The sequence below is a fragment of the Aulonocara stuartgranti genome (genome assembly GCF_965226115.1).
Source record: "Aulonocara stuartgranti genome assembly, chromosome: 6".
NCBI lineage: Eukaryota > Metazoa > Chordata > Actinopteri > Cichliformes > Cichlidae > Aulonocara > Aulonocara stuartgranti.
This window is the reverse complement of record NC_138944.1, coordinates 12,228,811-12,256,527: the sequence shown is the minus strand read 5'-3', so window position 1 is coordinate 12,256,527 and position 27,717 is coordinate 12,228,811. Positions and strand designations below refer to the sequence as shown.

Sequence of the window (27,717 nt, the reverse complement as noted above, 5' to 3'; positions counted from 1 at the left end):
CACCCCTTAGCTATTTTCAAGCCAACCAGAAGCCATCTCTCTGCATATACAGAAACATTACCAACCTATATCAGTGCAATAAGTGCACATAATTATTTTCCTTCTCTGGCTGGTCCCTTTATGGTTCACCATAGTGGATCATCTGCCTCCATCACATCCTACGCCTAGCATCCTCTTCTGTCACACCAACTATGTCCTCCTTCACTACATCAACAAATCTTCTGGTCTTCTTTTCTTTACTCCTGCCTGGCAGCAGTCTTGTCTCTATAACTTTGTCTCCAATATGCTTAAACTCATCTACCTCTGCTCCTTACAGCTACACTGTCACACATGTGTCTCTCTCATCCATACACATGTTCTGTCCAAAAATAAAAGTACAAAAAGACGCTCAATGACCCTGTAAAGCCTGCTTCATAGCGTCAAACATTATTCAAGTTATTGAGTTTTGCTATTCTGCTAGCTGCCTATAGGTGCCAGTAAAACACTGTTCAAATTAAATAGACAACAGAAGAAAATCACGTGATTCTTGCGGACGCGTTGGCTTGACAACTGTAATCTTTACCTGGTGCTGAAGGTGAGAAAAAGATTTCCATTTTACACATGCCCGAGTGGGTGAATAGTATTGATTTGTTTATACTGTTGTGCATTGGTGAGACATTGTGTCTTTGGATTAGAGAGCGTTCGCTAAAAGCAAAGCTATCGTTAGTGTAGCTAGCTAGCTAGCACTGTGTACTGACCTGTGGCTAACCTTCTGACCAGTTTATTATAAACTATGTAATACCCACTATAAAACTTAACAGGCTCCTTCAATTTTGCATTCCCTCTCGAGCGGAGAGCATTTAATGATGCAAAAACTATTCGGAATTTATGAATATGTGTCAAAAAGTCGTGAAATGTCCAAATATGCTTACCTTTCAGCGAGCACTCAGAGGACACCATGCCAGAGATCAAATCAATATTCAGAGAAGTTCTGCCTAAACAAGGTTTGTACCAAAGCTATGTGGACAGCAGTAGTTACAAAAGGTTGTTTGTGTCTCTCAAGACAACACGTGAAGTGAACTGAAATTTCACAATAGCTTGGAGATTTAATCAAGATATGCTCTGTGGTCTCTCCTGAAAGTCTTTTCTGGCTTAAAAATATAATTCGGGTCAACATTTGGGACAATATTGCTTTTCTTTAGTTAAAGGTGTACGGGTTGTTAGTAAGAACAAGCTGTTCAGTGGCTCACAATCAGATGTGTAAGATGCCAGATTGGTAACTAGTTGACCAGATATCAAAAATATTGTTGAATTCTTCCGGAGTGGTTGAAAAGATATAAGTTTATAGATGTAGCATCGTATATTTGAAACTCCTTTAAATAGAACAGTAGCTCTGTTTGCAGTACTATAAAGGTTAAAGTGTAAAGAGAACATTTCTCACAGCTAATGTGCTGCAGACTTTTATGAGAAATAGCAGACATGCTAGGTTTTTACATAATATTTTCATTTATGCTTAAATTAAAATTTAATCATTTGTGGATTGTTTGAATGCACCTCACAGGACAGCTCTCCATGGAAGATGTCCCTACTATGGTTTTGTGTAAGCCAAAGCTGCTCCCACTCAAATCAGTCACCCTTGAGAAACTGGAGAAAATGCAAATGGAGGCTCAAGAGGCTGTTAAACAACAGGAACTGGCAATGAAGGAGCAACTACAGTAGATACCCAGTGAAGGATTGGAAAAAAACAAATGCCTAAACTGGCAAAAGTCCTTCAGATGGATCAAGCAAACACACTGATTCCAAGCACTGGAATGTATTTGTATGGACTTGGAGGGAATCTGGCGTTACAGAGTTAAAAAAAAAAAGTGTTTAATCCCTCTTTGTCCCTTTTGAAAGTCTTGCTGTTCTGTGGTTATTGTTGAATGATCTATAGCATGGAATTAGCAAAGATTATATCTGTTACTTGCCAGTAGGGGTAGTGAGCTACTTAGGTACTACTTTAAAGTGTTATATTATCATTATTATTATTATATATTTCAGATAACTGCTTATTTAAGTTGCAGTATGCAGTTAGTACTGTGTGTTAAACAGACAAAAACAGATGAAATGATTTCATAGTGATTTAATCAACAATCAAGGAACGTCAGGGTGTCTCTCACACTCCTTATTCCCCAAATATAAAAATAAACACTCTTAACACACCACTTTGTGAAGTTACCTGATTGGTATTCGTTTTTGCACAGAACTCGTGCCACGGATGTGTGATTAAAGACTGAAAACCTAGCACAGCATAGAAACAGTAGCTAGTTTGGAAGCCAGTATTGCATTGAACCAACAAACTCCCTTTTATTTTATTTTATTTTTAATACATTTTTATAAAGCTCTTGACACAAACCAGTCATGTCAATACAAACACTGCTTTCTAGAAAACACAAAAGGAGTGGCAGTGAAAACAAGAAAATACTGTACAAAACAATGTGGAATGACTGACACGGAGAGGTGTGGCACTTTAAGAGCTAGCTTATGTAAATGTTTATATTGAAACACCTTGGAGAGAGTGATCTACTTTAGTTTCAATCACAAGTGCATTTTTGTTTAAATTACCCTTACCTCAATTTTGGAAATGTACCTTCTTTTGACCATTAGAAAGGAGAAAAACCATTTTTCAGGTACTTTGAAAAATATGCAAGTAAAAAAGTAGCTTTATGTTTTTTGGGGTAATATGGCACACAAAGTCTTCTCAGTAGCTTTCAAGTTTGACAACACCACCGTCTCCCTCGCTGACATACCTCTTACGGCCCCTGAGAGAAGATGAGAGCAACAACATGATTAACAAAAACAGAAGCACATCTCTGGAGACGAGTGTCAGATGTGTGTGAAAACCAGCGTGCTTACCGACAGGGACAGAGATCCCTCAACTTTACATCAATGATTCCCATGCTGAAGCTCTTGTCAACAAACTGCTCCAAGATAAAGTATGCACGAGGGACATCAATGTTGATCTCAGCGATGTCCATGTAAACTCTTTGGTAGCCCTACAAGAAAAAGACAACCATTTTACAGGCCTACAAAAAAAAAGAAAAAAAAAAAAAGCAGTGCATAATTCACACACCAGGTGGCACCATACCCTTCTCATTTGGTCCACAGTAATCACGGAGGACACAGAGAGTGACTTGAGTAGCTGCAGAACCATTTTGAAAGTTTTCTCTCCATTAGACTCCAACACCATCACTATCGCCTGCGAGAAACATTCACAATCCTGTGTTTAATTTAACTGAAGACCACACAATGCAACATTAAGGGTGTAAAGCTAAAGAAATCCCCTCAAAACAGATAAAATGTTTCAGTAGTTTTATAACATTTTACATTTAGACTGCATTTAATGTGTCTGCTGCTACATCAAATGTAGCCATGAATTTACCTCATAGGCAAACTCGTGATGGAAATGGGGAACCTCAAGATCTCTGAGGCATCGCTCAGCCTCCTTGCTGTCACCAGATAGGATGTACTCCTTCAGAAGAAGGTTCATCTGGCATGACAGAATACAAATGAGAATTTTTGTTATGGCAATATCCATACAGTAACAAAGAGCTACACAAAGAAAAACAAAACGCAAGTCTGCTGCCATCTGCTTTCCAATTTCACTTGAAAGTGATGAAAACAGACATATTTTATGGTAAATGGCCTGTATTTGTATAGCGCTTTACTAGTCCCTAAGGACCCCAAAGCGCTTTACATATCCAGTCATCCACCCATTCACACACTGGTGATGGCAAGCTACATTGTAGCCACAGCCACCCTGGGGCGCACTGACAGAGGCGAGGCTGCCGGACACTGGCGCCACCGGGCCCTCTGACGGCCACCAGTAGGCAACAGGTGAAGTGTCTTGCCCAAGGACACAACGACCGAGACTGTCTGAGCCGGGGCTCGAACCGGCAACCTTCCGATTACAAGGCGAACTCCCAACTCTTGAGCCACGATCGCCCATGTGCCCATTTTACACACAATGCTTCAATTTTATTCGAGCTTTATAATAAGAACCAATTACAATTCAGAAAAACTGCTTTCATTTCAGAGTGTACTTGATTCTGCTTCATATAACCTACCTCTTTGATGAGCTGTATGACTGGTTGCTGGCCTCCACCTGTCCCCCATTGGCTATCTATGCGAAGCCCACCCATACTCATCTTCAGTAGCACAGCTGCTCGGTCCAGAGCCGCCCTGAGAAGAAAGCGATACACACAAGGTTTATAAAACTTTAACCTAAACTCTCTCTCCTTGTTTTGGAGAGTTGCTTGTAATGTTTAAAAGAGGTGGTGCCTGAGTAGAGCGTGCTGGAGTCAACACACATGATGCACACTTCCTCATTGGGAACTTTAAATCCTCTACCCTCAATCTACATTTCTCCAAATAGCAAGCTAGCAAGGAAAATTGGACATTTGCATTCTTAGATACAAATTAGACAGGCAACATGTAGTACAAACTCTTAACAAGAAGAAGGAAAAAAAAAAAGAAGAAGAGTCCTGCAACAGATGGTCTGGTCCTAACAGAGCCCTGATCACAAAAAACAAGAGTCAGTCTGGGATTACATAAAAACATGGGCACTGAGGCAGTCTTCATTCAACCAACCTGCCCCAAACACCTTGTACACTGTGAGAACTGGTGCAGTTTCAAAAGCAAATCATGATCCCAACATTTTATTTTTATTAGATATTGTTTTGTTGTCCTTTTTTATAAATGCACACTTTTATTCAGTTTCTAGATAAACAATATAAATGGCAATATTTTTGAAAGCATCCTCACATCACTGGCAAAAACGTTTTAAACAATACTGTTCGTGTTAACCTGCTGCTCTCCAATTAGAGGACAACAAGAACAGCTGATCACAAGGCTAAACTAAATCCTCTTTTCTCATGAATCACATTGACTTATTGCATTATTCCAACAGCTATAATTACCCTGATCTCTCAAAATGCAAATGGTGCAGACAAACATGTAACTAACCATTAAAGCAATATAATAAAAGCAACCTATTGTGGGTTTGAAATCAGTTTATTGCTAAAAGATCTGGCTATATATGAAGACATTTTTAATTTCTGTGAAAAAACACAAAACAAACATTCCTTTTTGACTCCATGAACTTTTTAAAAACAAAGTTAATGATTTGGACATCTTTGTGCCATTTAAAAAAAACAATAATAAAAAACTAAATTTTCAACCGTCCATCCTAACTATTACCCCACATAGGCTACAGCTGGCAAATATTATGAGTTTCAAGAGATTTATACAAATTTATTTTCTGAGACAGAAAAAAAAAAAAAAAACATTTTTGCTATCATTTTATTCGAGCTCCAGAGTAAAACCCAAAGAAAATTTTTGTAAAATATTTACTGCCTATTTATTTAGCAAACTTTGATCTAACCCAAAATCTGAAATACAGATTTTGTATACAGTTTTTCGTATTGAATTACATATGGTATAGCTAAAATACAAACTTAACATGTACCCTGATCCTTTCAACAGAAATTATTACGCTCATTATTATTTATAGTTAGGTGCTCATATTTAACATGGTCAACGTTTAAAATAATGAGGTCAGTGTATGAACAAGTAATCCCTGTGAGCCAAAAGCTTCAGACTCGCCAGATTAATTGCTCTGTTTCTGACGGCAGAGAAATGTTCCTAATGTGGTAATACCAGGCCAACAGCTCCCCACCTACTGCCACAAACCTTCTGTTTGCTAAGGCTAGCAAATTAGAAGAGATTATTTAAAGGGAGAAAGAATAAAACTCCTTGTTTCATCATGCTAAGCTATTGTGGTGGAGTCCAAGAATGACATACCTTGCATATTCACAGTCAACTTTTCCTTTGTAGCCTTCGATGTAGGTCTTTGATAATATTTGGTCACTTACAGCTCGTGCAATGAATTGACCCACCAACTAAAAGAGAGATACAAAGATGGGAAAAAAGCAAATAATTTTAAACACTCTTGCACCATGTTCCTGTTTCTTAGAGCTGCTAACCCACTAAATCAGGAGATATGATTGGCTGGTCATTTATTTTCGGCATAAATAAAGTCGGCTTTCCACAGCCTGCAACAATAAGATTATTCGTAGTTTACAAGCTTCAGTTTGGAGGCCCCACAAAAACACTGACTGGACAGATGACTGACTGTTGCTTCACTTGCACGTGTCTCTTTGTTTACAGTAGTGTGAGCACGTGTATGAGGAAAATGAAAGAGCTGCCTTTGCTCTTCTGGCCTCCACAAAGCCTGGGCTCACTGTTGCTCATTGTTCCTGTACAGACAAGAGGCAGCTACATCTCAGCTGACCCACTGCTGTGTCTAGACCGACAGGCAAATGAGGAGTAAGGGGGCGTGTGCGGGCTTGTGTGTGAAACTGAGAGAGCGAAAGCGCGAAGGGAAGGAAGTGGGGGCAGGGCGCTATCATAATGTCCCTTTAAACCCACTGAGAATTTGGAGAGTGGGACAGACATGACCAGCGAGACCCAATGAGATGGCGAGAGGAGGGGTGCGGGGGGAAGTACGCAGAATAACCCTTTTAGCGTCCTTTGCTGAGCTTGCTTTTTGCGAGCACAGTTAGACAATAGCCACAGATCTCATGTCTGTGCAGGCCGAAAGGGAAAGAGCTCTAAAAAACACACCGGCTCTCTCTCGCACACCAACACACAAGAAAAAAAAAAGAAAAGAAAAACCCCACAGCGTTGTTCCCCTGTGCTCAACCACAAGCTATGTTAACACTTCAAACAAAAAGCATACTTCTAGCTGACGAGTGTTAAAACTGTTATCTTCTTTAAAGGGACTGACTTGAAATAATTATTCTTCAGGAAGTCAGTTTGTTAAATGTCCTTTACCACTTGTTTTATCTCGATTATCTTGCTCCAATTATCGCTGAAAGCCAGAATTATAACTGAAGTTCTTTTGTTTAACTGCAAAGACCTAGTTTGGACTCATATCCTCAAGAAACAAGTAACTAGAAAACACACAAACAGAATAAGTTGCTATCTGGGGACTAAGTATACACACATTTGTCTCCAAACACTCACCTGAGCAGCCCCAGGTGTGTCTAGTACCAAATCAGGCAACTCTCTGAGGAGTTTGTCAAATGACTTTTCCATGTCGCCGTGGGATAAAACAGGCCCACAAAGGTCAGCCAGCAGCCTGGAGGTGAGCTCTCGGTGGCTGGCTTTGGCCTCCAGGGCCAGTGCTACAGCCAGTGAGGGCACCACGCTCCGCATAGGCCCCAGGTTCAGCTCTGCAAGCAGCTCCTGGAAAAGGAAAAGGACACCAACTTGTCTTAGAATTCATGGTTGTGTTAATATCAGTTTTTTTTTTTTTTTTATTGTGTGTTGATCTCAGCTTCTGTAATAGAGTAGCTCACCTCAACTGCCAGTATGCATCTACATTAACTTGGTAACACTCACCGCTACTTCATTTGTGTCTCCATGTTCAAAATACTCTTGCACTATGGGGGTAACAGTCTTCTCGAAGTCCCTTTCATCCAACGGGGGGACCACCGTCTCATACACACAGTTTTCCTGACAAAGCAGAATCGCACTTCAGTCACACTTGTTTGTGGAACATGTATCCTTTTTTTTTTTTACATTTGTAGAAGAGCCTGTGTTAATAATAATAATAATAATAATAATAATAATAATAATAATAATAATCCAGGTGATGTCAGCACAACAATTACCTGATCTTCATCATAGTTGGGGTCTCTTTCATCTACTGCCTCTGGTTCATAAACTTCACCAGATCTGCCCCATACACCTTTTCCTCCAGCCCCACCTGGAGACAAAGGGCAGTGACAATATGAATTGTGATGCGTGACATTGTCAAAGTGCTTTCTTTTTCTCTTTTAAAAGCTTTAGTGCCCCACATGTAGTGGCAAATCTTATTGTTTCATTATCAAGTGTACAAACAGGTTTGACAACAGGACTGAATTTAGTCATAAGCTTAAAATGTGAAATGCATTTGGTGCTCTACTTTGAACTAAAACAGCTACTGATACTTCATTTACTGCATGTTTCCTGAATATCCTGACTTGCTTTGGTCATAGAGTACAAACTTCCTTTAAGAAATGGGCTTCTAGTCATAAAAAAGGGGAAAAATACTCTTGTTTTTCCATTAGCATTTAGTCTAAATTTAATCAATCTGTCTGCATAATTTGTACCAATCCAAAAATCACTTCACTCCAGTCAAGTTCCTGTATGTTACATGCATCACTGTGTTGGTATATGGGGGTCTACTCGCTAAATACTTCCTATGCAGATACATGCAGAGAACTGAAGCTGCTGCCAACATGCTTCCCAGGCTACATTTTCTGTGTAGACACAAGCAGCAAACATCTGCCAGTTCTGAGGTCAGCACTGGCAGATTGCAGACGGTTTAAGAAGCTGAATGCCAAAGCAGCTTGTGAGACATCCCTTAAAACCTCCATTAGTCTCCCACCCAGTATGTGGCATACGACATGTCACTATATTTAGCAGAGTCCACCTTGGTTGTGAAAACCGCCAAGCTTTAGCATTTAAACATTACACTTTTTCCAAACCTTAAATGCATAAAATTTTCATGCAGGAAAGCTACAAGCTCAAATTGCCAGGCTCTGATAGTGTGGCAGTTCTGTTACGCAATCGAGGAAAAAAAAGAAAGAGAAACAAAAGAGGGCAGGCTCTGCGCAGGGAGAAACTAGACATGCCCATGGGGAGAGTCAAGTGCCTGAACTGTACTGCAGTCTGCAGGGACACATACTGTAACCGAGAACTGTATGCTGACATCACTGAAGATCTGCAGCGAGAGGTGGCCGAAGGATTGGAAAATGCTGACACTTTGCTAAACTCTCATCTACTTATAGATCAACAATTATCTATACAACCTATACAAGAGGCAAAACGTTGGCAGGTCAGAGAAGCCATTATGCAACATTTCCAGCTGATTGAAAAAATTATATTTTCAATAGCATAATTATCTATAGCGTTAATGTTGCTTTACACCCAAATAGATAGACAACAAAAACACGGGAAATCAGATGCTCTATAAGCTTTGTGACTGTAACTTTAAACAGCACCTGTGCATCCAATAGTTATCTTAAAGATGGACTATTCATGTCACATCCTGTGCATTAATATCAACAACGAAAGCAGTTAGTGGTACATTATACACAAAATGGTACCAGGATTGTTTTTATTTTAACCTTCTCACAACAAAAAAAAAAAAAAAAAATTAGACCTCCTATTAACAAAACTAGTTACAACGAACGATTATGTTACAATGCTATTTTTGGGGAAGGGGGGCATTCACCATTCTGCAAAGAAGCCTGGAAATTTCCAGAAAGGCTTGGCTGAGCAGATGACAAGGGGAAAAAAAGGATACAAGTGAGTCGGAGCCATTTGTTTACTTGTTAATTGGTTTATGGCTTCCATAAAATAAAAACAACAACGACAACAACAACAAGAATGGATGACAGCACTACATGAATGTGTGGATGTAGCACCTTCCCTTTGAAGTCCGGGAATCTGAAATACAAATGGCTCTTTGATAAACATTCACATGCCTTTGATAACGACCGTGCTTTGGTTACAACTGTGCTACGTTCTTCATTTAATAATATGCTCTTACCTTTCTTTGGGAGGCCTCTGCCCTTCCCGAGCCGGGACTTTCTGTCTAACAGCTTGCTCTTGGGACTTGTGGGTGCCACTGAAGTTCCCCTAACCACATCTCCATTATCGCTGAGCGAGTCCCCCCTGCCAGAGTCCCTGGAGGAGTTCTTCCTCAGCCTCCGCTTGGCCTTGGCCTTCAGACGTGCCTCATGGATGCTGTTGCTAGAGGAGGCCACCCAGTTGCCATTGATCTCGTTGTTAATATTTTTATTAGCGATAATGAAACCTCCATTGTCTTCCTCCCCAGATACAAAAGAGTCACTCAGGTCTCCAATCTCTGTTGGTTTACAAGAGAAAATTGTGGTGAGTTCGTGTTTGGTTTGATTTGATTGACAATATGCATGCATGCAGTTAATTTCTATCTGCACTTAAACACAGACTACAGCTGAGGGGGAGTAAAAAAAGTAACCGAATCTGTACACAGTGCAAGATAACATACTTTCACCCACTTCCGCATGAAAAAAAAACCCCACTGCCCCACATCCTATCCAGCTGATGAAGCACAATACTTAAATGGCTCTAAATGCTCACACTTACCCACGGGGTTTGCGTTCAGCCAGGCCTCGCAGTCAGCTGCCATGATTTACAGTAGAAAAGAAGCTTTTGCGACAGAACGGCGCAAAAACAGAATTTCAAGCGATACCTGCAATAACGAACAAGAAACTGTCACCTTATGTGTGGACGTGCGTCGATAACAAGCCCAGACAAGATTCAGTAACACCACGCCTCCCCCCTCCCCCTGTTCATTCAAAGTCGCACTGTTGATAAACAATGCCTAACGCTACATTAGCTTAAATATTCACTGCTAGGAGATGTAACTGCTTTAAAAATCTATCTCCGTGCGCGTATCAACGAATAAAACGCCCACACCGTCCAATATCCGCACTTTTGTAGGCGTTTTATGCGTCGCTAACGGTTATCTAGCTCTTCTTCTCGAAGCCCGAACGTCAATTAAACATAATGTCAAATTGCAAAGTCGCGAGCTCGTTCTCCATCTTGAAATACATCTATAAAATCCTAATATCTTTATATACGCTGTCATATAAATCACAGCATTGGAAAAAAAACAAAAAAAAAACAACAGAAAAATCTCCGACCGTCTGCTGTGTCCAAGCTCCAAACTGTGACACGAACACTGTTGTTTTTGTTTTACTGACAGGTAACGCTGGCACTTAGGCCAATGTTTTTCCTTTGCTCATTGGCTGGGGGAAAGGTTTTTTAAAGAAAGAGCCAATCAGCATGCAACACGGATTTCCTTCTCGCAATTTCTGTGAGGCCCGTGTGCTTTATTAAGTGCTGCCCTCTGTCGGCGATGTCGCGGAGCTGCACTTTCTATACATAGAAGTCATTTATTGGCAAAAATGGCATGTACTGGCAGCTGCAACATGCAGGTTTCCAAAAATAATAATAATAAAGCTATGGTCTTATTGACGTTACATTATCGATAGCCTAGGATAAGACATTATTAAAATATAAACTATTTGTGTGGTACTTTATACATTTATATTTGTATTTTTTTTAAAATAAAGATTAAAGTATATGTCTAAATTTATATAAATGTCTTTTATTTTCACCAAAATCGTCTAAAATCAATAATGGAGGAAGAATATTGAGATGCTAGTGCTAAAACTTTTGCTTTTTGACAGTTTCTAATGCAAAATATGCATAAATTCTCTACCATTAAATGGCCCTTCTTCCTCATCAACCTCTCTATGTATCAGAGAGAGTGATGAAAAAGAGCATAAGGCTGTGGTGGACAACTTGGTCACAAGGAGTGAGTAAAACCATCTGCATCTTAATGTGGCAAACACTAAACACTAAAAAGTGGTTGTGGATGAGGTAGCCACGAACACCAGTGACCCTTATTTTCATCCACTGGGTCTGTGTGGAGAAAGTAGATGATTACAAATACTTTGGTGTTCATGACAATAAACTGGACTTCATCAAAAACACAGAAGGCCTCTGTTTCTATTTTCAGAGATGACTGAGCTCCTTTTACAGCTGTTCAGGATCTTTTATGAGTTTGTGCTGGACAGTACCATGCTCTTTGCTGTTGTGTGCTAGGGCATTACACTGAGTGTGGTGGAAAAATAACAGATTCAGTACACTAATCCGAATGCCAGTACCGTTGTGGGTGTGGAGCTTGACTGTCTGACAGAGGCTTCAGAAAGGAGGAGGCTATCCAAGTTACAGTCAGTATTGGAGAGTCTGCAAAATGTGGCCACCAGACTTTATAATTCACATTTATAATTCCTTACTTTCATTTCTGAACATAAAAATTGGTTTAAGTGATTGAATGTTATACTTGTTCTGGCTAAGATTTGAGTGTAGAAACATGAATTCATTTTATATGGCTAATAAATACCAATATAATTTTTAGTTTTAAACAAGACTGTGACAGCTTTCAAAAAATGTGTTGTTTTTTATTGTTGGTTTTTTTTTCATGTCAGGTGGTCTAATAAATTTATTACGTACTGTATATCTCACTTCCAGTTTCTAGTTCCAGACCTATTGATATAAAGGGATGATGCATTACTTTAACAAAAACGTTTTGTATGTTAACACCAGTTACATTGGGACAACTGATGTTTAATTGATATTAAAAACTGATTTTTTTCCACCATGGCAATATTATACTTAATTTAATGTAATGATAATTTCACTAAACGTTATAAAAAAAATACATGTAGTTGAAAAGTGGGGTACATGGCCAATCTTCCATTTTTAAAATTGGTATTTTAAGTGAATAACTAAAATTCTGAAAACCTCATGTATGAACAAACTTAAATTATCATTACAACATTTTCATTATAAGGTCACTCAAAAGGATTTTTGCAATTGACAGCATTTCCAGTTTTTGTAGTGCGATCCGGATTTTTGCATATTGTGAGTAACCAGCAGATTCAAATTTATCACAGTAAACAAATAATGATGAAATAAAAAACACGCATCTGCATTTAAAAACTTTCTCTGGGTTTTACATTTCTGTTTACAGCAGTAGATTTATTGCAGAATTACATGGATGTAGTGGGGGGTTTTTTTTGCCTCAACACTTGGTGGAGCTCTTTCACAGCGCTGCCTTTCAAGGTTATTACACACAAAAAAGCTGCTAAAGCAAAATGATCGAATCTGTTTTTTGTTCAAGAAAGGAAGATGGCTAATTTGAGACATTCACATGGTTTATTCAAGTGTTTTCCATCAAAAAGTCAAGAAGTCTGTCAAAGAAAAATAATACTATATTGCTGAAGTCACAGGATCAGTATTCACAGTATACAAAAACAGAGTGTGAGCTTGATAATCCCTCCGTAACAAATTGTCGTAACATGAAACAGTTCATGTTTAAGTTAAACACATGGTCCAGTTGAAGTTTCATATCTAAGGCATTACATGTCTTGGCAAATATGACTGGGATTGTCCTATGAATTACATTCAACATAAAAGAGAAAATAAAGATCTTTTGTATCACTGAAACATTATTAATCTAAAGGACGTATAGTTTTCCCTGACGGATACTGAAGTTCACAATCGCATGTGGGGGGGAAAGGGAAAAAACAAAACAAAAACAGCCTTAGATATAAATAAAAATGTTAATTTTATTATTTATACAGTGAAATTTGTTTAACAAGAACAATAAACCTGAGAATCTGCCTCAGTTTTAAAACCGAGGGGGGGGGGGAAAACACAGTGGCCCTGAGAGCTCACGTCACAAAGACGTACGAGAAGATAAAACACAAGCAGATGAAGAAAACATCCTCACTGATGATGTCACAAGTGAAAAAAACAAATGCCACAAATGCTTTTTGGGTTTTTTTGTTGTTATTGTCCAGTTTTCTTAAATACACATAGCTCTCAGGCTCTGTAACAAAAAAAAAAAATCATAAACTTAATACCCAACATATTCAAGTAATTTAGCAGACCTAAGTCTGTCCCAGTTGTTTCAGTGATGACGAGACAAAATTCAAAACACAAACTGTAAAAGACTTTTTTCTAGATAATTTAAGATAAATGTAAATGCACTTTTATTCCAACAATATAACTTAATTTCATTTCACACAAACCATTAAAGTAAACTGTAAGAAAAATGATAAAATTGAAGTTAAATTTTAAAACCTTACTATACATTTCACTTCATGTATGTACAAACCTGAAAGCCTCTATTGCCTGCGCCATTCAAACATTGCTCTCCCATAAACATCAGCATTCTTGTATTTGTCCGCATGTTCCATGTATGGCATTATCCGTGCTTTAGGATCGTTTAGGAAATCCTTCCTCTGATGTTCGTTTTGGAGCAGGTGAGAGGTCGAAGTATCGTCACTGTGCAGCTGGAGGTTCGGTCAGCATGCTCGATAGACTGACCTCTGCCAGCTGGGAAAGGTATTTCTGTTAAAAAGAAATCAAAGCAGATACCTGCTTAATACCTGCAAGTTGTGTGCTAGCCGTCTCATAAGTCGGTCTTGCTCCAGAACATCCCTCAGCACCCTAAAACCCATCCATGCTTTGGTTTTTCTTCAGACACCCTTCACAGGAAAGCACTTCACAATTGATCGATATAATCCCAGGAAGAGACACATTATACTCAGTAAAATTAAAGTAATCTAAATGCTGATATAAAAATCCAGCCTCATTCTGAGAAGTGTCAGCACGATGGCTTAAATCATTTATTTTGTACTGTCTCGAGATGAGAAGAGTAAAACAAGAATCAAAACAAAATCAAACAAAACAAACTGCTAAACACACAGAGCTTTGACAGACAGCACAACTGTTTAAAACTGTTTTTTTCCTCCTTGGAATGTAATGCATCAAATGTGAAGGAAACACGCTCCCCGACCTCGCTTCAGCTGTGCTGCAAAGGACGAGGGAAATGTAAGATGGGTCGGTGCTGACTGGCCAATAACGGGAAACCTAATACAGTCGCAAGTTTACATGCGATGCCTATGTTCGTGCGTATGTGTGCGCGTTAGGACGTGACAGCAAGCTGTATATTTATGTTCGATTTCAATTTACGATTACGATCCATTGATTTTGTTAAAAACTTTTTTTTGTCATTTAAATTTGAGCTGTTATGAAATGAACTTAGAAACTTAGAAAGACTTAGAAAATGGGTTCAACGATTTGTCAAGCCACAAACGCCCATTAGAAAAGTAAATCCTCACATTTCAGGAACTCGAATTAGCAAATTTTCTCTCAATAAACAATAACAAAAGAAAACAAAAGAGACAAAAGAGTTATTTATTGCCAAAAGTGTCTTTGTGCTATCTGATCATTTAATATCTGTTATGTCTTCCAAACGAAATTTTGTGAAGAACATCTTTCTGAGAGCAATGGAGTCTGAATGAATCATTTGCTCCATGCATTGATAGGTAACACAGCCTCTGCAGTGGGGTTAGTGCTGAATTAAAATATAAAGATAAGTCATTTTTATCATTGCAATCCTGTTTGGAGAACAGAATCCTACTTAATAAAAAAAGAAAAGAAAAGTAAGTTTTATCCTCATGTGACAAAAGCAAGGCAAATTAATATAATATGCACGTGCTGACTGTGGAACAAAGAGATTACTCTCTAGGCTGAAAACAGCTGGTGTAATCTTTCGTTAAGGCCACAGTTGATGTGGCCTAATGAATCCCTCAGTAAGGAGTGTGCGTCACACAGATCGACTTTATATGGGCATGCGGGAATGCCAGCACACACGGGTTTATGTCAGATACACTATCTCCCGCCATAAAGGCTTGATGTGTTCATATAATTAATTTCTCAAAGACTGGATAAAAGAATGGAGGTGTGTGCCGTCTCGCAGTTTGTACCTGTAGGTTCCTGTAATGGACGGTGCTGCGGCAGTGAGTGGTCTTTGCAGTTTCCTCACTGGTGTAGAAAAGTCCGCAGAGTTTACAGTAGAAGCCGGTTCTTGGCACAACAAACTCCACTCCTATGAGAGAGCGAAAACAAGAATTACAATTTAATCCTTGTCAAAAGACGAGACTCGCATGGTATTTAATAATGAAACCTTTTTTAGAAGGATTTTGATCCAGAACCACAGTCAAGCCTCATCCCACTAATTTGAGTCATTCTACAAATTTGCATACATTTTTTCTAGATAATAAAAAAAAAAACAATTATAGAAGGTCAGTTATCAAACGTAAATTAACTACTCTACTGGGACTGGCTCGTGGGTTTTGCGGCTGACTGAAACCATCATGCTGCTGGTCTCAGATTACACATTTTCTTCTCTCTCCCCCGGGTGCCCTGATACCAAATTAACTTTGAACTAACTTTAATTGTAAATGTTTTTTTCCTGTACTGACTTCTTTCAACTCATAGTCTCCATCATCCTTTCTTTTCTTTTTCTCCATAGAAAATACATAGTATTCTTTATTCTAACAAACATCACAAGGTTTTAAAATTTATTGTCTTTTAATCCAAATGTATCTTGTCCAGACGTGTTTTGTTTTTTTCTGCTTTCTAATATTTGTTCTATTTCCCCCCGTCTGCATAGGTTATAGTAACAGATTTAAGGGCACCAGATGGGTTGTAGCTGAAGGTAAACAGAGGCTTGGTTAAAAATTAAACATGGTTGGACCAATGAGCACTGAATAAAGCACACTGGGAGTGATGGGGTACGTGGAGACCTTAACAGTTGCTTGAATATTCTGTATGTCAGTTGTAAACAACTATGAATTCAGTGGGATTAAGGAACTTTACACTCTCATTGCAAAATGTCTTATAATAAACAAAACCCAGAAACTAAAGTAGTTTTCCGTCATGAACAATGTCAGGGGAATCAATTTGTTTGATTTAGCCGAGGGAGAACCTGGATCAAGTGTATGGAGCAGGACACGTGACATCTAATCATTTGTTCTGACTCCATCGGGCAATTATCTGAGCTATTTGCACATGGGCACAATCAGACATCACGCAGACTGAATGGAGCTGGCAAGGCAACAGCTGTTTAATGTCCAATATAACTCTACTGGACATTCGATGATAGATTTCCAAAGGGTAATGTAATAAAATCACAATCTGATTTTGTGCGGTTAAATTCAATTGAAAGAATGGGATTATATTATCTAACAATAAAAGCGATCATACCCTGCTGGCAGTGAGTTCTTATAGTCTGCCCACTGCATTCATTTCAGACTCAAAGACACGGCAAAGCCCTATTTTTAATACCAGGATTAATTATGTATAACATAACTGTATAGGTTCTCAGTCATCTGTAATCTTAAGAGCTTGCAGAGAAGGTGACTAGACTCCTTTAAGTTTTTTGAAGATGTTTCACCTCTCATCCATGAGGCTTCTTCAGTTCTGGACTTTAAAAGAAGTCCAGTCGCCTTCTTTTCAAGCTCTTAAGAATTATTTATAACCAAAACAACTAAAAAAAAACAACAACAACACTTTTAGTTAGCGGGAATAAAATGATTGCTGGACATATATAAAACATAAGCGCAATGATAATGTGCTCTTAAATAACTAAAAGCTAAATGTATTAAGAATGTTCTAAATGGTTGTTTGAGGCTTTGTTACATATTGACTCAGTGACTCAGAAACCTTTGTAAATTTGTTTCTGACTGGGTCCCACAATGATCCACATTTATTACAAATAAGAAAAAGGCTAAAAAAAAAACTAAATTTAAAAGCTGGAAACTAACAGGAGCCAAGCTGAATTGAAAACACATCCACCACACACACCTATTTTCACTTTCAGGCTGGTAAAAAACGAACAAGATGGAAACAATCAGAAGACTTATCAGTATTCCATTGGTGTTTATGCACACGGTTTTTTTCTGGACACACATGGAACAGAAATAGCTGCACAATGCTTGTGTGTGTGCACTGTGCACTGAGCTCTGTTGTTGTTGTGCCACTCCAGGGCTTTTGTACAGTAAGTCTCTGCACCGCAGGCTGAAAACTGGCCATGTGCTTTGGCTGCGTCATTCTAGCTCTAATGATGATATAAATACTGATCCCTCAGGGGTGCATTTCACAACCTGCTCACAGAAATAGGTCAGCAAGTAGCCAAGCAGTTCCAGGCAATTAGAGTGCTAATGCAACAGATTGTCAGTGCCCTTACTAATGGTGAAAAAGATAATACTTTATCTTTGGGACTAAGATTATGGGCTCAAGACTCCCGCAGCTTTTGTCCACGATAATGAATAAATATAGCTGTGATAAGCAGGTTTTAAGCACACTGCTTTGAAATATATGGACTAAAGAATTTTCAGAACTGAGAGCAGACAAAAGCATGAGGATGCACGCTGAGACTTCTGTTTCAAACCTTATTCTCTGACCATCAGGATATACATTTTTTTAACAGCAACGGGTGTTAACTGGCCTCTAACATACAACCAGGTTAAATTAAATGTAAATCTTTTACAAACAATTGTGCAGTTGATCAGAATGAGGTTGTTAATTATTAACAAACTCGTTAGGAGCAGAGGAGGTGTGTGTGAGCTTGTGAATTTCTAATGCAATGAAATCTGATGGTAAACAATTTTTAAATTGCCAGCTCAATAGTACAAAATCCTTTCTCCTGCGTGCTCTGTGCAGGCTCCCTCACCTAAACCTAAAGTATTTCCAGTAGTGCAAATGCATTTGAAGCTGACCATACCCTGTTGTGTGTTTTATCTGAGCAGCAGATTTTTTTTTTTTTAATTTAATCAGAATGTCACACGTAAGAAGTCTAGACTAGATTAGAAAAAAGGTGTTACTTTTCATTTGATACTGCTGTAACTTAGTGGGTTATCTACCCAGACATCCAGTCTTCTACTGGTGACTTTTTTAGGTTGTGGACTTTATTCCGAATTATTGGAAAAACTTTAGAATGAGAACCGCTCGCTTTCAGTGATTTTATCAGTTCAACAGTAACAGTAACATGGTAACAAAACTGTGTTATGCTTACCCAAAGGAATGCCGTGTTCACTGACAGCTCTATCTTGTTCACGAGATGGTGAGCGGGCCTCAAAGTCTATGAAAGGCATATGAGTTATGAGAAAGAAACGTACTTACTTCTTGTTTTGTTTTTTGTATCTGGGTTAAGACAACTAAATAAAACACTTGTAGAAAAAATCTTCTCAGGTTACCCATCACGTAGCTCTAATTATATTTATAACCATATTGGTGACTTATTCTAATGAGGTACAGAAAGAGGAATAATTTTACAGGTCTCACACTAGCTAGATGCTTTTGTCCAACAAATGATTAACAAAACTGTATAAGTTTAACAAAATAAGCTTAACAGCTACACTTGTTTGTTTTTTTAATGAACATTAATGTTCTCTTGTAAGCAGTACCTTTTTTATGAACATCATCCTGGTGTTGCACTCCATTATTGACTACTTCCATGACCTGTCCTACTTCTGGGGTCTTGCTGTCCTCTAATACACAGATGTGATTTTCCATTGTCTCTCCTGGTGGCCCGTTGTTGGCTATTTCACTACCTTCAAAGCATGTCTCCTTCAATGCAGCTTTAAACTCCTCACTGGGGAATTCACTAAGGTTAGCAACTGGTAACTCAGAAGTCACTGGATTCGTTTTCTGTTCTTCTGGTTTGGCTGAAGTCGTAACAGTCTCTTGTTTCTCAGTTACAGTTGTTGCTGCCTGGTCTCCAGCATCCCCACAAGACTTTTCAGTCTCTGGAGATTTCTCATTAGATGTTGGCTGCACCTCCAAGGATGAGGAAGACGGCAATATAGACTCCTCTACTGATGGCTCCCCTGCTGAGTCTTTGGGGCAGGATGCAAACTCTTCCAGCTCAGAAAGGTCTGGCTCAATAATGGAATCATCTTCTCCTCCCACTTCATCTACAGTGACCAGTTCCTCCATGTTCTTAGGATACCAACACTCTTCATCTGTGTCGTCACAACTTTCCCGATCCTTCTCCTAAGAAAACGGGTCAAGAAAATTGTTTTTAATACCCTACTTCCAGCTGGAACCAGAGCTTATAAGGTGTCATAAACATCATGTTTACTTACAGCGTCCCTGTCTTTACCACCTTCATTAGTTTCTTTTGTCTTACTGATTCGCTGAGGTGAAACTGATTTTTCTTTTGACTCGCGGTCCTGAAAAATTCAATCTCTTTAGTTACAAGAAATATTTGGCAGATGTAAATAAACAATGTACATTTACAGAAGTTACTCACAGTATTTTCAGTAGCATTTTCTTTCTCTTTTTTCTCCGCAGCCGTGTACCTCCTGCTTGTTTTCTTACTCCTGCCCCTGCCTGGTGAACTCTGCCTCTTATTTTCAGGTGTTCTGCAAAGTGTCTGATCAGCCATCTCAAATTCTGAATGCCTGGACCTAGAGTGGTAGTCATCACCATCCCTCCTCTTTGGCTTTGTGTCATGTCGCTGGTATGGAGGTCTGAGCGGCTTGTCTGATTTGTACACTTGTTCCTTGTAGAAATCCTCTTCGATGTTCCTGTACGAATTATAGGATGAGCCTTGAGGGCTTCCTCGTGGGTGCCAGTCTCTGCCCCTCATCCCTTCTCCTCCACCTCCTCGCTCATCTGTAGATCTGAAACTAAAATGATCTAAGGATTTTTGGTAGGTCTTTCGACGGTCAGGCGCCCGTCCACCATTAGGTCGATCATCATCCACGCTGCCCCCATTCCTCCACGGATCATCCCTCTCCCTTTCATCCTCACCCCTTCTTAAGTGTGACGACCACTCCCATGAGCCCCGGTGGGGGCCCATACCGTCTGAGCCTCTCTCCGGACCCCTGCATGGTGGCCCTTGGGGGCTGTGGGCTGAGCTGCATGATGTAAAACTGGGGCTGTGGGAATGAGGACTTAGAGAGTGGCTGATAGGGCTGCGAGAACGTGCTCGCTCTGGTACAAAGCTAGGAAGAGAAGATGCACGTTTTTGAGATTGCATTTTCCCCATTAGCAACTCAAAGAAGTCTGCTGCATGAAAACAAACATTTGAGTTTTCTTACTGTTCATGTTGTTGCATCTCATCCCTTTCCCGCTGTGAGGTAATATCCTGGATGATTGATTGAACATCTTTACCTGGTTTCTAAATTAAAAAGACTTATGGGTTTAGTAAATGCCCAACAGAGTGTATAACTGATTTTTGAAAATGTTTCTCTTTAGTTTTACCTTGAGTTGCAGCTCCTTGTACCTCTTAGACATTCGTATTAGAAGTTTTTGGTTGTTAATCATAGCTGGAGTAAGTTGGTAGTACTGAACCATGGCATGAGCTGCCTCCACATATGCCATTTCTACAAAGGCCTGATGGAGGAATACAATGTTAGAAAGTTGCAATAAACCCTGTTACGAGAGGTTCTTTTTTCAGGGCTAATCTTCTCAAACATATATACGTTTCAGATGACAGAGTAGATGGAAGAAAATCTGAACATCATCATCCTCCAGTATCGTATTTCATTAACGTAATAATTCACTGAAACATTTTCTTTAATCTTTGCAACTAATACAGTGATTTTAGAGTGAATGCTTTAAATTTGATAGGGGTGATATGAATGCTGCAGGTCTGTTAAACGAAACCCTGGAGCCTAAGTGAGCTGTCAAGTACTGGTAGTTAAACAGCCAGTAAGTTATGACTAAGTGTTTGGTATCATATAACAGCCGTGGCAGAAAAGAAGATGCAGAAGTTACCTTTTTATACTAATGTAACAAAGAATGTACTGATCTGAATGAGCAATGGCCAAAAGTATAGTTTTCTTTTTATATAGACATGTAATTGAGACCTAAACAGTTTCTGATAAACATGAACAACAAGTTACTATTCACTGATAAATAATCATTTTGTTTTACCTGATGTGTAGATCGCATGAGAATGTAATTGGTAACTTTGCCAAAGGGTATTCCCAGGTTGATGACATCAGTCTCTGTGCAGCTGCCCTCAGGGAGGTTGCATATGTGGACGACTCGACCGACGGAGGTGTTTCTGATCGGAAATGGCTGCAAATATGAAACAAAAATGCAATCTTTGAGCAACTTTAAATACTTTATCTGATCTTTATTTAGATCGTCAAACTTTAAAATAGCTTTATTCTATTTGCAGCACTTGTAACCATGACCAGGATACAGAGAGCTGTGTTTATGTGTCAATTTTAGTGTGTCCCACAATGAGCACACGACTTCCCAAATGCAGAATGCAGACACTGAAGACAGGTGTCAGCCATGGAATTCAGTTACCCAGCGTCTCAAAGGTAAATATAAAAGATATCACATGACATTTCATAGCTTTAATTTCCCCTTTGACAAATCTTAGCAAGAAGTTTTTTTTCCTTCCTTCTGGAATTATGTGAAGCTAGGCGTAGGAATTGTTATCGATCCTATCATCTAATTTTGGCTGATAACAAAAAACATATCTTCAAAACTCTGTGTCAATCTCTGCAGTATATGAAAATCATGCATACTGTGTAAAATGAGTCTAAGACTGCTAAGACACTAACAAACAAACAATGTGTAAATTTCCCTCCTTCATACAGCCCACCTTAGCGCATTTATTAATAGATCCTTGGGAGCCATCCAGCAGTAAAAATTACATTTTGTTATTTTTTGGCATTAGAGACATGTCAGTTTACTAGGCCCAGACACACACATCTCTCCAGGCTGTCAAGTATTGTGACCTGCACTGCTCAGCACCCACTTGTAATTCCTTTTTTAAATCTGACCTGAGAGGGGGTAATACAGAGGCACAATACCCTCTTTTGTTATGGAAAAACACTAGAACGTGCTCTCTCCGGTATAAAGCTGGAGAAGGAAGACAAGTGGAAGCTAAAGTGCTTCCTTTAGTAATTCTCACATACTTAGAGTTTGATAAACCCATCAAATAGAGTTTTATAACACGTAAAACTTTAGTATTAAAACCACATAAGATATATTGTAATTGATAATACAGATACCTGCAACTCTTATGCACCTTCTTTACTGTGACGGAGAAGAGTGAATCCTGCGTATTGCATCTTGCAAATACGAAGCGCTATATTCACCATCAGACTAGCTGGTGACATGCCGTCATGTTCCTTTGACATCACTGCAGAAAGCAGTTATAAATTCAACTTGTTATATCACAGAGTCTTAATTCTGCAACCATTGTGCTGCAACTGCAACTTTTCCAGCACCCCTCCTCTTCTTTCTGTGTCTCTGGTTGACAAACCTGACCGACAGTTCCATGTGTTAGCCAGACCGGGGTCTCGATTCGACCCGGAGCATTTTTAATTTTGTCCAAGAAAAGCCCAACAATAACAAAGACTTTACTTTGCTTGAATCTAGAGTGTATATAAGTCTTCGTAAAAAGTAACCTTTAAAATTTACATGTCAGTTTGGTGCATATTCTGTGCATACACAAACAGCCCAAACACAACATGTGCCATGTGACTATATTTTAGACAACAAAAAAAAAACATTTGATAATGCTATTAAAAAAAAAAAAAAAAGATATTATAACTTAATAGTTTCTGGCCAGCACAGTGACATTAACAACTTCAGATGCAATTATGATAATTCTATTAACAGCCACATGCCAGTTCCACCACCAGAACACATAAAGGTCAGTTCAGGATGGGCTCAATAAACAGATCCAGGAATAGGCTGTTTATGTCCCTGGGATATTAGTGAGAACAAGAGGCTCAGTCGCTGCTTGCTTTAGTCACAAATGTGTGACCTGTAAAAGTCAGGCCTGTGTCTGATAGGCCAGACAGTTTGACCACAGCATTAAGATCACTTTCAAGGTTGGCTCAGGCTTTGAACAGTAGCCGTTTCCGTGGTCCGCAAACCAGAAGTGCAGAGTTATGCCGTGTCGTTGACTACTCACAAGGAGACACTTTACACACAGCCTGGACCTCCTTAATGTGGTTTATTTATTTAAAAAAAAAAAATTTGAATAAATGACAGAAGACCTTTGGTAATGTTCAGTGTTCACTAAAACTTAATTATCAACAATTAAAATGCACAAATACATAAAGAACAGGAATGGAAGGACTTCAAATAATCTTTTAACTGAACTGGCAATCAACCCTGACTGAAATTGTTTAATTAAACCCTTGCGAGTTTCTTACAGTTTCTTACAATTCAGCGAAAGGAAACAGTCCTAAAAATATAGCTTTGCAATGTGTTCAGTAAATTGCAGTGGAATCTCTTCTGAGGATACGTCTGCTTTTTTTTACAAATCAGGGTTCATGCTGCAAGACGGTCAGTTTGGTTTCACAGTTTCTCCCCACGTTCCTACGCAGAGTGCTCACAAGCCGATTCCTCAGATCACTTTACCAGTCTCTCACCAGTCTGAAACTTAACACTGCTGCCTAGGGGGTGTGGCCCTAGGGTCTTTAGGTCTGTGCTCCATGCAGCGGTTAGCTGTAATCCTGTGTTTATCTCTGTTCGAGTTCTGTCGAAAGAAGCTACTGTGTTACTTCAGGCTGGACAGCTGACACTGCAGTGCAGAAGAACAAAAGTTGTGCATGCTTCTAATGTATGTATGAACCCACATTATTATATGTTGTGGTATCTTCACAGTGTAGTGGTTTACAAATTCCCTCACAAGCAAAAGATCCCTGGTTTGAGCCTTGGATGGGGCTGTGTCTGGAGGGACTTTGGTGAAAAAGTGTCAGATCCAACATTTGGTGGTACCTAAATCCCCTTTTGAATATAGAGCAGCTGAAAATAGCTTTCATCTTTATACTGGTAATTTTTTTTCCTTTTAGTCTGGTTTGTATCTGAGTTACTGTAGTTTTTATTTTTTAGTTTTAATTAAACTTTACTCACATTTCAGTTTAATTCCCGTTTGCTTTTAAAGCGACCATATCAGCTTAATTTGTGTTACTTCTAAATGCTTAGTTTTTATTGTAGTTTTTGCCTTAATATGGTAAAATGGTGCACTTTTGCATTTTGGTTTTGTGACTCTTGCCTGTGAAAAGCGCTTTTCAAAATTTTTATTCACTTACTAAAGTGTAGTTTTTATTTTTTATTTCAGTTAACTGCAACCACAATTTTTTTTATTTAGTTAAGTGAAATTAATGAAAACAATTTATGTAACTTTTTAATTTTTTTCTGTGCATATCTAACAACTAAATTGCTGTTACACTAAAAATGACACAGAATATCAAAACTTGTATGCGTGTGTGCATTTGTGTGATCCCTGGGATCTCGCAGGGCTTTAAAAACAATAAAACCTCACATGTTAGGCTTGGACAGGTGTGTGTTTATTGCAACCAACATTAGCTCATGTAGCACACCCTATAAATACTTCCACGCTAATAAAATCAAATCCTTTGTCAAAAACCAACCAAAGACGCACACGGCTTTTTCCATCACTTACTTCAGCATTCTGTTATACAGTTACCCTGGCAACAAAGAACAAACAGCGGCTTTAGCGGCGAAGGAATCTAGTTTAAACATTAAGGCATCCATCTCTGGATCGGCCTGTCTTGTCTTTGAATTTGACTTTGAATTTGTCACAAATTAACTTTAATTTAAAGTTACAAATTTAACTTCAAAATTTAAGGGAAATTATAGAAAGTGAGAAAATATAATCTAACAAGTTGAATGCCATGCTTTATGCATTATAAAAAACTGAAGCTAAAATAAAGTATAGAGCACACGAGTCTGTATAGTGTGTTTGTGTAACCATATTAATACATATCCATGCACTGGGTGTGTGTTGATGCCCGCAGACTGTTGAAAGCTGCATGCTAGTCATAAGTGTAGGCTTCCCGAACGTTTGCTGGGTCTAATTTTGGTGTCCTTTCTCTTCACTCATCATCTGCACTGTGTCTTCATGATGGACGCCTATCAACAGCTGCTGTTTTTTTAACCCCAGTCAAACACAGGCTCTTTAACTCAGGCAAACTCACTGCAGGACCACAGTTAGGACAACTATCCTTCATCTATACTCTTAGAAATACTTTAAAATCAGTGTTAGGATTAGTTTTTGCTTTTGCAACCCATTTGGTAACCCTCTACATTGCTAATATTAATTATGTTTGAATCCTTCAGTGTCATCAGGAGGTTAAATCTAAGTGTCTTTACATATTAGGGTGCATAACCAGAAAACAGAAGTAAAAGAAAAAGTGTTCAAGCAATTACAAAAAATCTCTTATTCTTAAAATATAAATGTATTCTTGAGTAAATCTGGATAAATGTTCCTATGTATGTATTTGTATTTATTGCTGTTGTGCTCTTTTTTAAACCTAGGGCTTTCGTAATTCATGCGCTTGATAGATTTGGAAGTAGTCTTCTAACTATTAAAGTTCAGTGGAAGAGCGCTAACATGAAACTTGGTGTTGGGCCTGAGCGTCTGTCAACAAGGTGAACTGAGTCCATTCAATAAGCAGCACACATTTGGTGTTGATTCTTACTTATTCACTCTTTCTTGATGTTTAAATGTCACATGAAAGAAGTGTAGCAGAATAAATGCTCAGAAAAACTAAATGAAGAGATCATGTCAAAGGTATAAGAGCCCTTTGAACATACTGTTGGATGTTCAAATGTAATTTAAAAAATCAAATTTGAATTATATATTTTTTTTTTATAGGGAGTGAAAAATGGTAAAAATGGTAAATGGCCTGTATTTATATAGCGCTTTTCTAGTCCCTAAGGACCCCAAAGCGCTTTACATATCCAGTCATCCACCCATTCACACACACATTCACACACTGGTGTGAATGTGTGTGTGACAATTTCAGCTGCTTCTTTGTCACTAGCATTTTTTCCAACTTATCTTAAAATTTGATTTATGTGCTCTGGGCAAGCTCTAACAAAGAACCATGTATCCAATCCAAAAAACCCAAACATTTGTCTGACCTTTGACTCTGGCTGGTGTGAGGCAAATCCTGTGTCTGGCGTGGGGTAAGTCTTCATGGCTGTAGCTGGCAAGTATGACATACTGGCTCCTGAGGATACATCTGTGGAAACAATTTGATATGGGAACTTACAACTGTCCTGAAACAGTAAACCCAGTGCGAGGGAAGAACTTTGCTTTAGTAAAGTACATTTTCAAACTGTTAAATATTTTGTTCAAAATGTTTAATATATTTTTTTATTGTTGCTTTTTCTTAATTTCCTCTTTGTTCAAAGTCTTTTTTTGCCCCAACCAGCACCTAGCTGGAAGAAAAGGCTTTGCTAAACACGTCACTCTTGAGAAACATCTGGGAAACAGTAATGATGCTCCACTGTGATGCAGATGTAGTTGCAGTTTCATTTGCATAACCCATTTTCACACAAGCCCTGTAGCTTTATAGATATTACAGATGGAGATGCAGCTGAGAATGAAAATGTTTGATGAGTCAGATTGGAGTCTTCATTCTGCAGTTTTCTCTGCACCACAACATTCACATGGTGTCTGATTAAGCAGATTTCTGCCATTTTGGCCGATGTGAGAATCGTGCAGGCATTAGTCCTAGCTAACTCGTGGTGATTATGTTTTCTTGTCTCTTTCCCCTCATGCTTGAGCCAGTTGCAGCAGATGGCTGAACTTCCCTGAGCCTGGTTCTGCCAGAGGCCTCTTTTTGCTACACGAGAGCTCTTCCTTCCCATTGTTGTGTAAATACTTGCTCATAAGGGACCATCCAATCACTTGGATTTTAGCTCCAAAACTATTTAAACCAGATGGTTTAATCTTAAGTGCAGAGTGCCTCCACAATAGATATCCAAATGTTAGCTTCAGATTTATTTAAACCCTAAAGAGAAGATTGTCTAAATTTAAAATCGGTTGAATGTGCCATAGGAGCTGTAACTATGATGGAATGACCTCAGAACTATTGGAAATTGGCACACAGTACTAGCATAGTTCAAACAGCTACCCAGTCTTGGGTAGCTCAAAACACATTGTTTCCATTTTATTTAAAGACATTTCTTCACCACCCTTCCAAGCAATGGGAATACAATACTGAGACAGAGATCTTCTAACAGATTACTCATCCAATAAAAATTGTGTTAGGTAATTAATATATATTAATGCTGTATGGGCTTGTTGGCAGTTTGTAGTTAGTAATTATACATAAGTGAATGCATGAAGCATATATAATAGGATCAAGAGAGTTTGTCAGAAAAGCAGCGCGTAGAAGTCTTCGGCTTTGTTGTGTTTACTGCTACTCCTCCAGCATG

At 38.7% G+C, this 27,717-nt stretch overlaps 3 protein-coding genes across 4 annotated transcripts in view; 1 reads left to right on the top strand and 2 right to left on the bottom strand.

The window, feature by feature from the left end:
- The first annotated feature begins 484 nt into the window (after positions 1 to 484).
- On the top strand, positions 485 to 2,183 carry bbip1 (BBSome interacting protein 1). Its single transcript, XM_082536615.1, has 3 exons — positions 485 to 574; positions 919 to 983; positions 1,541 to 2,183. The coding sequence occupies exons 2-3, from the start codon at positions 938 to 940 to the stop codon at positions 1,696 to 1,698; spliced, it is 204 nt and encodes a 67-aa protein (XP_082392741.1). The 5' UTR covers positions 485 to 574; positions 919 to 937; the 3' UTR covers positions 1,699 to 2,183.
- On the bottom strand, positions 2,087 to 10,867 carry pdcd4b (programmed cell death 4b). The gene is made up of 12 exons (XM_082536614.1): positions 10,758 to 10,867; positions 10,198 to 10,303; positions 9,620 to 9,937; positions 7,695 to 7,789; positions 7,423 to 7,536; positions 7,045 to 7,266; positions 5,821 to 5,918; positions 4,086 to 4,200; positions 3,401 to 3,508; positions 3,107 to 3,217; positions 2,875 to 3,014; positions 2,087 to 2,780 (listed from the first exon to the last, which is right to left on the bottom strand). Exons 2-12 carry the CDS (start codon positions 10,238 to 10,240, stop codon positions 2,720 to 2,722), a joined length of 1,425 nt encoding a protein of 474 aa, XP_082392740.1. The 5' UTR covers positions 10,241 to 10,303; positions 10,758 to 10,867; the 3' UTR covers positions 2,087 to 2,719.
- Positions 10,868 to 12,858: 1,991 nt separating this feature from the next.
- The window catches only part of rbm20 (RNA binding motif protein 20), a 56,309-nt gene continuing 41,450 nt past the window's right edge, over positions 12,859 to 27,717 (bottom strand). Inside the window, exons 4-14 of one of the 2 annotated variants that reach the window (XR_014277215.1) lie at positions 26,416 to 26,516; positions 21,424 to 21,570; positions 20,749 to 20,880; positions 20,586 to 20,665; positions 19,793 to 20,489; positions 19,626 to 19,712; positions 18,945 to 19,533; positions 18,554 to 18,619; positions 15,462 to 15,583; positions 13,805 to 14,040; positions 12,859 to 13,516 (exon numbers count right to left, since the gene is read on the bottom strand). Coding sequence is in view for 1 of the 2 variants with exons in the window: in XM_082536051.1 (XP_082392177.1) it covers positions 13,972 to 14,040; positions 15,462 to 15,583; positions 18,554 to 18,619; positions 18,945 to 19,533; positions 19,626 to 19,712; positions 19,793 to 20,489; positions 20,586 to 20,665; positions 20,749 to 20,880; positions 21,424 to 21,570; positions 26,416 to 26,516 (2,090 nt within the window). In the remaining variant the exon portion in view is untranslated. Of the gene's footprint in view, positions 14,041 to 15,461; positions 15,584 to 18,553; positions 18,620 to 18,944; positions 19,534 to 19,625; positions 19,713 to 19,792; positions 20,490 to 20,585; positions 20,666 to 20,748; positions 20,881 to 21,423; positions 21,571 to 26,415; positions 26,517 to 27,717 lie in introns of both variants that reach the window. The other variant, XM_082536051.1, reaches the window with a different exon arrangement.